The sequence below is a fragment of the Leptidea sinapis genome, chromosome 21, assembly GCF_905404315.1.
Source record: "Leptidea sinapis chromosome 21, ilLepSina1.1, whole genome shotgun sequence".
Lineage (NCBI taxonomy): Eukaryota > Metazoa > Arthropoda > Insecta > Lepidoptera > Pieridae > Leptidea > Leptidea sinapis.
The window spans coordinates 5,588,911-5,598,647 of record NC_066285.1 but is presented as its reverse complement, the minus strand read 5'-3'; the positions used below and the strand labels follow the sequence as shown (position 1 = coordinate 5,598,647).

Genomic DNA, 9,737 nt, shown 5'->3' with positions numbered 1-9,737 from the left:
TGTCTGAACTGTACTTCAGGCATAGAGCTCTGACACCGCGGGATGGTCGGCGGTGTTTTTCCGTTGTCGTCAAGTACACACATACCCCGGCATGAGGCAAAAAGTTGTGCTCAATTTTGTACCCGGGGTACGTTAAATATGACGTATCGCTAGGTCGAGATATCTGCATCTCCGTAAGGAAACACAAGGCCGGCTGCGCCGTCTCAAGGTGGTGGTGGACGGCGATTAAATTGGAGTGAATTCCCCTGATATTGCAAAAGTCCACGTTGAGCGTGGAGCGGGGTGCCGTGGTGTTACTGCCTCGTTTGTCCTCGGTCATGCGCGGTTCAGTGCCCACCCCAGGATACGAAGGGCGGCCCGAGCGAGAGTGCTCGGGGAGGGATTCTCCGGCTCTGGTAGAGCTGGTACCCTCCTGGGGTAATATCTTTTTACGGACCGCTCTCATAATTTGTGTGGGGGGGGGGGAAGGGATGGCCTCCGGTCCTCGACACTAACCTATGCGAAACATAGCGGCACTAGGCCGCTACGTCACGCCGGTATTCTGTGCGAGTGTGGTAATTAGCCCGGACGAGTCTGGCCCGATTGTGCTGACGTCATAAGACGGCAGCGTGACTCTCCCACTTCTAAAAAGCCCTTAGTCGCCTCTTACGACACCCATGGGCCTGGGACTCCCCTATTCTTTTTACGCCCCGGAGAAAGTACAGGGCAAGTAATTGAAATAATTTGAGAAGCAGAAGTACGTCTGGGCCTCTTTTCGAGTTCATATTGCTCTTAACTGCATTAGTAATACTTGAGCTGTTTGTAAATAAATTTATCTATTCGCCATACTCTTTCACATATCTATTGATTTTGTACAACAGCGATAACAAACAAAGCAAATAAATAATGAATATTATAGTATTCTTAATACCACTTATCGACAGCACCACACGGATGCATGACTAGTTTTATCAAAGCCGTATCGAAAAACCAGTATCTTAGCAAAATAATTTAAATTATTCGTACCAACCTCTGTAGGATATTCCGCAAATACTTTAAAACTTACTTTCTAATTTCTATAATATAAATAGATATCGGTTTTTCCAATAAAGTTTATCTTGACACCAATTCAATGCAAGTACTTATTTCAGTGATTATATCAATCATTACCTGTGAGACTGTTTTGTTATCATCAATAAAAAGAAACATTGATATTTATCGTTTATATTTAATAAAACTCCTTGTAGAACTGGTTTATTTGAATAAGAAGACGCTGCGCATCGATTTGACACCTCAGTCGACCCTGTGATCCTACGCAGATAACTTTGTGTTTGCCGGACCAGTGATGTAGTGTTAAAATGTTTCCTCAATTGAAAATATTAATCTTGTCCATAGCAGTTCTCAGTTGTGAAGCTCATTTAAGATTCCTCGGCGATGCAGTCTCTAATACTCATGATGCTATACACTCCGCATTTCATGGATTCGCTGATGCTATTCTTGGTAAGCATGGACCTTCAAAACATGAACAACCGGCTAAAAAAGAAGAAATTGTGATTATAATAAAGGATGAAACCAATTCAAATAATAGAGGGCCTTACGGCTCAGGCCCTCCCTCATATGGACAATCACCATATGGGCCTCCACCAAATGGACAACCACCATATTATGGGCCTCCACCAAATGGACAACTGTCATATGGGCCTCCACCAAATGGACAACCACCATATGGGCCTCCACCGAATGGACGACCACCATATGGGCATCCACCTAATGGACAACCACCTTATGGGCCTCCGCCGAATGGACAACCACCATATGGGCCTCCACCAAATGGACCTCCACATAACGGACGACCACATTACGGACCTCCACCCAGTGGACCGCAATATTCCCACCCACCACCGCCACCTCATGACTATCAAAATGGCGATAGACCGTATTACGGACAAAGACCCAACAATGGCCCGCCACAAAACTTTAACAACGGCTATAACCAACACGGAAGTTATGGCAATAATCAGAATGATTTTAATAACGGACAAGCTACGAATGAATATTCAAATAACAACCAAGGTAACAATAATTATAATAACCAACCCAAAAGAGACGACTATCCAAACAAGAATCCAAACAATGGTTATGAAAATAACAATGAAACTGATAAGTGGACCACCAAAAGACCTGATTCAGTTCCGAATGAAGGGAATAAGGGATCTAATGACAACGACAATCCTACCTTTATTCCACTTGACGACTACACGTACAATGGAGACAAAAACACGGCAGATCCTAAGCGTGAAACCAATAAAAAAACAGAAGAGAATGAAGACGATTCAGATGGTAGTGGTCTTATAGATATAAGACTTAAAGCCAAATAAATATATATATGAATAATAATAAATATATAAAGAGTGAGACAATTAAATGAATTTAGAAAAGGTGAGTTTCATAACCCATTCGCTTATTTCCATATTCTACGAGTAATTAACAGATTACACACAAGAGACACAATATAAGTCTTAGCAATTTACAAGTACCATGCATTCATTTTTACAAGATTTTCTATATTCTGTTTCAGAGTCCGTTATTCGTAGTACGTGATGTTCATCTTATGTAAAGGTTATGTTTTAGTTTAGTCACCGGTCGATTGCAAGGTTATCCGAAGTATAAGACTGTAATTAGATTCAAATAATATTCATGCGTATAATAACAATATTTTCTTATCTTTTACCTCTTATCAGTATATAGCGAACACTTAGTCCATTAGGCCACTAGGCCCTGATTTATTAGGTTCAATAAATTTTCCATGTCGTCATTTGTCATAATGTTTCTGCTTTGATTGTCTTAAAGCCGTGTTTTTTTTTATGACAATAAGGGACAAGACGAACAGGACGTTCAGCTGATGGTAATTGATAGGTCCTGCCCATAACAACGCTGTGCCACTCAGGATACTTGTAAAATTCAAACATTCTGAATGGCACTACAATTGGGCTAGTCTCCCTGAGACATAAAAAACACAGTAGGTAAGTGAGTCACGGCAGAAATAGGCGCCGTTGTGCTACCCATAATCTAGCCGGCATCCTGCCCAAAGGAGCCTCCTACTGGTAAATAGTGGTTTGTTGGCGTACGACAAAAAAATAACACATAAGTAATTTATTGTGGATAATTTATATATTACAAATGATTTATTAACACACTCATGCCTATAAATCTGGTGTATTTATTTAATATTATCATAATCATACTAGAACCTGTAGTGTTATTATTCATCCCCACCATCTGGATGTGTGGCGGTCCTCCACAGTGCGATTTTCAAGGACCTTTCTTCCACGTACTACAATGCTGTGGAATGAGCCTCCTTGTGCAGTGATTCCGGGGCGATACTACATGGGTACCTTCAAAAAAAGCGCGTACACCTTCCTTAAAGGCCGGAAACGCTCCTGTGATTCCTCTGGTGTTGGAAGAGAATGTGGGCGGCAGTGTTCACTTAACACCAGGTGACCCGTACTCTCGTTTGTCCTCCTATTCCATGAAAAAAAAAATGTCAGTTTCATTACAAAAGGAATTTTAAATATTGTTTTTTTTTTTCATTTCAGGACTTTAATGCAAGTGCAATGAGAAAATGAACTAATTAATCTGGATAAGTACAAGACTGGACACTAGCAATAAAATAATTTGGCTTCTTTCTTCCTTTTGGTTACATTAACGTAAAAAATTCTAAACATATCTATTATTAAGTTATTACCTAACTAAAAATATTTTTTAAAGTGCATATTACCGAATTTTTATTGATAAGTTAATATTTGTATTTTTTAATAATTATTTAGACAATTAAATGAGTAATAGAACAACAATTATTGTTTAAAATAAACCCCATCTTTGTGCATTTTAATTTTAATGAATACACTTTATGCAAGTAGGTAGTTAATATGATCTGTAGGTACCTGCCTCATAATAGTTATTAGCATTATAGGATTAAATTTGTAAAAATACTTAAGATATTAAATCTAGTTAAGAAGATATATGTACTACTTATATATACCTAATTAAAAAGAAATGACAAGGTCAGGTGGGGTAAGAGGCACCCACTTTATTTTTTGTAAAATATTTTGAGTACTAGGAAGAGCAGCTGTGTGTTTCAAAGATTTTCTTACAAGATCTTAGAAACACACAAAACCTTTATGTAGATATATTAACATTCCGAGGGCTACGTTTTTAGGGTACCGTAGTCAAATGGCAAAAAACAGAACACTTATTGATTCGTCATGTCTATCTGTCTGTCCGTGTATGTCACAGGCTCTTTTTTCAGAAACTATAAGAATTATAACTTTTTTTTATTGAAAATTTATTTGAAACTCAAATTTTTTTTTTCATCAATCCCATACTTGTGGGGTTATGAATAGGTCTTCAAAAATAATTTTAGTAAAATATGTGACCCTCCCCCTGTAACTTCTAAAATAAGAGGATGATAAAACTAAAAAAAAAAATATATGTTTACCATGCAAACTTCCACCGATAATTGGTTTGAAGGAGATATAGTAAGTAGTTTTTTAATACGTCATAAATCGTATTATCAATAACTTAAATATAAACAAATATACTATCGATCAAAGTTACAACAAACTACTAGAACTTTAAAATTCTGTTACTTACTGCTACGGAATCCTTCATGGGCGAGTCCGACTCGCCCTTGGCCGCTTCTATTACGCTAGAATTGCCTTAAAAATCTATGATTTAAAGTTGGAAAAACCAGAACAATTCAATTTAAAAACAGGAAGCAGTAATAGAGTTACAATAGCAAGTTAATATATATAAATATGTAATGAAAATATTCATATTTTTAAAGTTATACGAATAGAAAACTAGTTATTTAAATATAAAACAAAATAAATGCCAGGTAAAATAGAGGACATAAATTAAATACTTACAAGTATCTTTCTATTTTAATCTGTATTCTCTGAATAAATAATACCAATGATTTTAAATTTAAAAACCAGGACGCTGCTTCAAAATTATTCAGGACATCCCATGACAGTACAAAAAATACCACTTATCCTGGGAAAACAGAACAGTTGGCAACTCTACATTACGCTCATCGAGTTCTTGCGAGGATATTTGCGTAAATGTCCAAATTCTATAAACGTTCCTCTTTACCTCACATGGGGTGAGAGGGACAACCATTGTATTTCTTTTTTTTTATAAAAATGGTGTTATAATTAAAAAATTCGTTGCTAAATTATTGTTAACTTGTAGGTAGATTGAAAAAGAAGAATAAATCAAATCGGGTTAAAAGGAACATACAGGTTCGTTCAGGGGTGACCAACTAATAAAGAGTAGAGGAAATGTTGATATACATTTATTTAATTTCCATACGAACAGTAATAATAAGATGTTAGAATAACACTGTTATATAGCGTATATAGGTTATATAGGTACACTTAAAAATAAGGTCTTCTTCATCCAAAAGAAACTCTTTGGAATTAGTAGGATTTCGAGACAAGAGAACTTGTTTGATTTAAGAATATTCTAAAACAGCATCACCATCTGCTTTTTTAGTACCTATGTTTAAATTGCAATGTCTTCTTGTAAGTTTGGTAAAAATCTATATCATATTACACTTACAGAATGTATATTTTCTATGTAACCTACATAGTACACCCAGTTTTTCCTGTTATTGTATCGAATGACGTTATCATTATAAAGTAACTTGATAATAGAACTGCAATTATCCATTGTATCATCTGTTAAATATTCTTTAAAAACTTTCAAGTAAACGAATTTGGTGAGGCGAACACCAAAAGACCAGATACAGTTCCAAATGATCATACGGGATCAAATAACAAAGACAATCATATGTTTTTTCTTCTTACTAACCTTTTTCCCTTAACATGTACACTGGGGACAAAAACACGTCAGCTTTTGTTACCTACGCAGTTTTTTCTATTTGTAATAGGTATCCCACTTTTCACCATTCGTTCGGCCAGCAATGGACGTGCCATTGTTTGGCGATCTGATCGAGTGTCATCATTGGTGGGTGTTCTTCTACGTCTAAATTCAACATATAAACGTGTGTTTGGGATGCTGTGGAACATTTACTTATCTATACTAATATTATAAAGCTGCAGTGTTTGTTTGTTTGTTTGTTTGAACGCGCTAATCTCTGGAACTACTGGTCCGATTTGAATGATTCTTGCAGTGTTGGGTAGTCCATTTATCGGGGAAGGCTTTGTTGCTATATGTTTTTTTTTTTTTCAAAATTAGGGATCCGTAATAAAATTGCTATTTTGTAAGACAAGGTGTAAAATCGAAAACCTATTTTTGCGTGCGCTGCAAAAACTATTGACAATAGAACAAAATGATGTACAGGCTATAATATAGGCAATATTTTATTACTTATAAAACTATCGCGTGAATTATACTTTATATGGTAAAACAACGTTTGCCGGGTCAGCTAGTTTCTTATTAAAATTTTGCCAGTACACATACCTACATAATAACCGCACGCAATAAAATTTTATCCATTTTCAACAACACGCTTCAACAAAATGAAAACAATTATTTTCCCATTTTTAAAAACCAGAATATATGTATTTTAACCGACTTCAAAAAAGGAGAAGGTTCTCAATTCGTCGGTATGTTTTTTTTATGTTTGTTACCTCAAAACTTTCAAGTGGGTGAACCGATTTTGATAATTCTTTTTTTATTTGAAAGCTGGTGCTTCCCGTGAGGTCTCATTGTAATTTGGTCCAGATCACTGACACTGGCATCCATGAGAAAACCATAAAAGTATTAAATTTGCTATACATACGTATAGCAAAGTAGATGATAAAATTACAAATAACTCAATATAGCGCCAACCGATTTCGATGATTCTTTTTTTATTGGTAAGGATATACTTCAAAGATAGTTTGGTGAGAGTTTGGTTAGGTTCTGATTACGGAATCCATGACAATGAAAATAAATAAAAAATATTTTATCAAAAAAACAACCGACTTCAAAAACACCATTCCAAAACAATAGATATAATATGCTTAAAAAAAATAAAAATAATTGCGTATTATTATACAATCCAATTAATTAATCTAATTCTAGTTACGATTATTGTATTTAATAATTAATAAAATGTAATTTTTTTTAATGAAAATAAGGGACGAGACGAGCAGGACGTTCAGCTGATGGTGATTGAGAGGCGAGAGAGGGTCGCGGCGGAAGGACACCGATTCCAAAAAGTAACAATAATCGTCACTAGAATTAGATTAATTAATTAGATTGTATAAATATACGCAATTAAATTTTATACTTTTAAGTGCATATTATATCTATTGTTTTGGAATAGTGTTTTTGAAGTCGGTTGTTTTTTGTTAAAATTTGCATTATTTCGTTTAGTTAATCTTATCAATATTCTAGCTTTACCAGCCAGTAATTTCATTTTATGCCTCCAAAATTTGCAACTCATTCTCAATAGGTATTTATTGAACGCCCCACGTATAATAATAATTCTCGACACTAATTAAAAATGACTATTTATTTCATATTATAGCAATGATTACGTGTAAGACTGTGTTGTTATCGTTAATAAAACGAAACATTGATGTTTATCATTTACATTTAATAAGACTCCTTGTAGAACTGGTTTATTTAAATAAGAATACGCTGCGAATCGACCTAACATCTCAGTCAATCCTGCGGTCATACGCAGATAACTTTGTGTTTGCCAGACCAGTGATATAATGTGAATATGTTTCCTCAATTGAAAATATTAATCTTGTTAATTGCTGTTTTTAATTGTGACGCTCATTTAAGTATCCTCGGTGATGTGATCTCGAATGCTCATGATGCAATACATTCCGCTGTTCATGGATTCGCTGATGCTATTCGTGGTAAACATGGACATTCAAAACACGATCATCCGGATAAAAAGGAAGAAATTGTTATTATTATAAGGGATGAAACCAATTCAAATAATAGAGGGCATCATGGACAACCAATTGGACGTCCACCTTACGGACCTCCACCCAGTGGACCGCAATATACCCACCCACCACCACCACCTGATGGATACCAAAATGGCGATAGACCGAATTTCGGACAAAGACCGAACAATGGCCTGTCACAAAACTTTAACAACGGCTATAACCAACACGGAAGTTATGGCAATAATCAGAATGATTTTAATAACGGTCTAGCTACGAATGAATATTCAAATAACAACCAAGGTAACAATAATTACAATAACCAACCCAATAGAGACGACTATCCAAACAAGATACCAAACAATGGTTATGAAAATAACAATAAATTTGATAAGTCGAGCACCAAAAGACCTGATTCAGTTCTGAATGAAGGGAATAAGGGATCTAATGACAACGACAATCCTACCTTTATCCCACTTGATGAGTACACGTATAATGGGGACAAAAACACGTCAGATCCCAAACGTGAAACCAATAAAAATAACGAAGAGAATGAAGACGATGGTACTGGTGTTATAGATGTAAGACTTAAAACCAAATAATTATATTACATATGTATAGAATACAATATATATAATCTTATAAAGAGTGAGACAATTAAATGTATTTAGAAAAGGTGAGTTTGACTACCCATTCCTTTACAATACATTATTAGTAATTACCAGCCTTAGTAGTCAAGTACCATGCATTAGTTTAATCAGTATGAGAACAAGATTGTTCAGGCTCCGTTATTCATAGTCAACCCTCATTTGATTAGTCAATACAAGGAAAAAAACACGGGCAGAAAAGAAAGGTTATGCTTCGTATATCATTTTAATAAGATACAATCAATTATTAATAATGCTCATAGTGTTACAAGAGAAAGTATAAGTCTTTATTCTATAAGGTCTTATTAATTAAAACTAAATAATTAACCGTGTCATCATAATTTTTTGTTTTAATTCATAAAACCACAAGTGCGCTTTGGCGTTTGGCAAAAAAAACGAATGTTTTAGTATAAGGTGATAAATAAGTATTGCTAATGGTATTATTATTATTAATATATATTAATAATGTTATAATTTGATTAAGTACATAAATATGCAATAACTTGTAGTGTCGGTTAAAAAATTTTAGAAAGTTGTTATTCTTTAAAGTGTCATTGACGGTATTGCAGAAGTCATTTTATAGATTCTGGCTTGCATTCATTATATAATTTTGGTTAGCCATTGAAACGTCCGAGCAACTACAGCGGCTTGTTTCTTTAGACAGTCAAACACCCACGCAATCAGAGTGGCCCAGTCGACCTGTGTATTTCTTTTGTTTTAATTTATGGTATGAGTGAATTAGCTTCTTAAATATGATACTTTAACAGTCTATGGTAAGTTATTGTAATAGGCTTATCTTTAGGCAAGGTGGGTTGCAACCCACAACCGAGTATCTAGTGAGGAGCCGAGTGTCAAGTGAGCAAGTTATTCACGAGTTTTACACGCATTATTTCAACACGCTTGCGAAAAAAACAAACATGTGTAAACAAAACAAATCTTAAAGAAAATCATGGAAATGGGGGGCAATTTTTTTTTCACGTGCCAAATGTAAGGTGGTTGTTTACATTCAGCCATACAGCCTCCTTCAATAATATCATTTTGATGATAAAATGCATATATTTCATAACAAACTATTGATTCATGTGAATTATAAATAATTCAATATTAATAGTTGATTTTGTCTTAATTGGGACACACGAATTTATTCCAAATATATAAATGGATTTTCAGCAGCATAAAACCTCTTTGCTGTTACAGA

At 34.9% G+C, this 9,737-nt stretch overlaps 1 protein-coding gene across 3 annotated transcripts; it reads left to right on the top strand.

Moving 5' to 3' along the window:
- The first annotated feature begins 1,239 nt into the window (after positions 1-1,239).
- Positions 1,240-8,567, top strand: LOC126970421 (histidine-rich glycoprotein-like). 3 transcript variants are annotated; one of them, XM_050816305.1, is made up of 3 exons: positions 1,249-1,710; positions 1,816-2,418; positions 3,576-3,833. In XM_050816305.1, exons 1-2 carry the CDS (start codon positions 1,338-1,340, stop codon positions 2,355-2,357), a joined length of 915 nt encoding a protein of 304 aa, XP_050672262.1. In that variant the 5' UTR covers positions 1,249-1,337; the 3' UTR covers positions 2,358-2,418; positions 3,576-3,833. The 3 variants fall into 3 exon arrangements, with proteins under 3 accessions (XP_050672261.1, XP_050672262.1, XP_050672260.1); XM_050816304.1 differs by lacking the exon at positions 3,576-3,833 and adding an exon at positions 8,196-8,567 and having other exon boundaries at positions 1,240-2,052; XM_050816303.1 differs by having other exon boundaries at positions 1,252-2,418.
- Positions 8,568-9,737: the final 1,170 nt, after the last annotated feature.

Excerpts from the sequence above, each read along its gene's own strand:
- LOC126970421 (XM_050816303.1), top strand. The coding sequence starts at position 1,338 with ATGTTTCCTCAATTGAAAATATTAATCTTGTCCATAGCAGTTCTCAGT.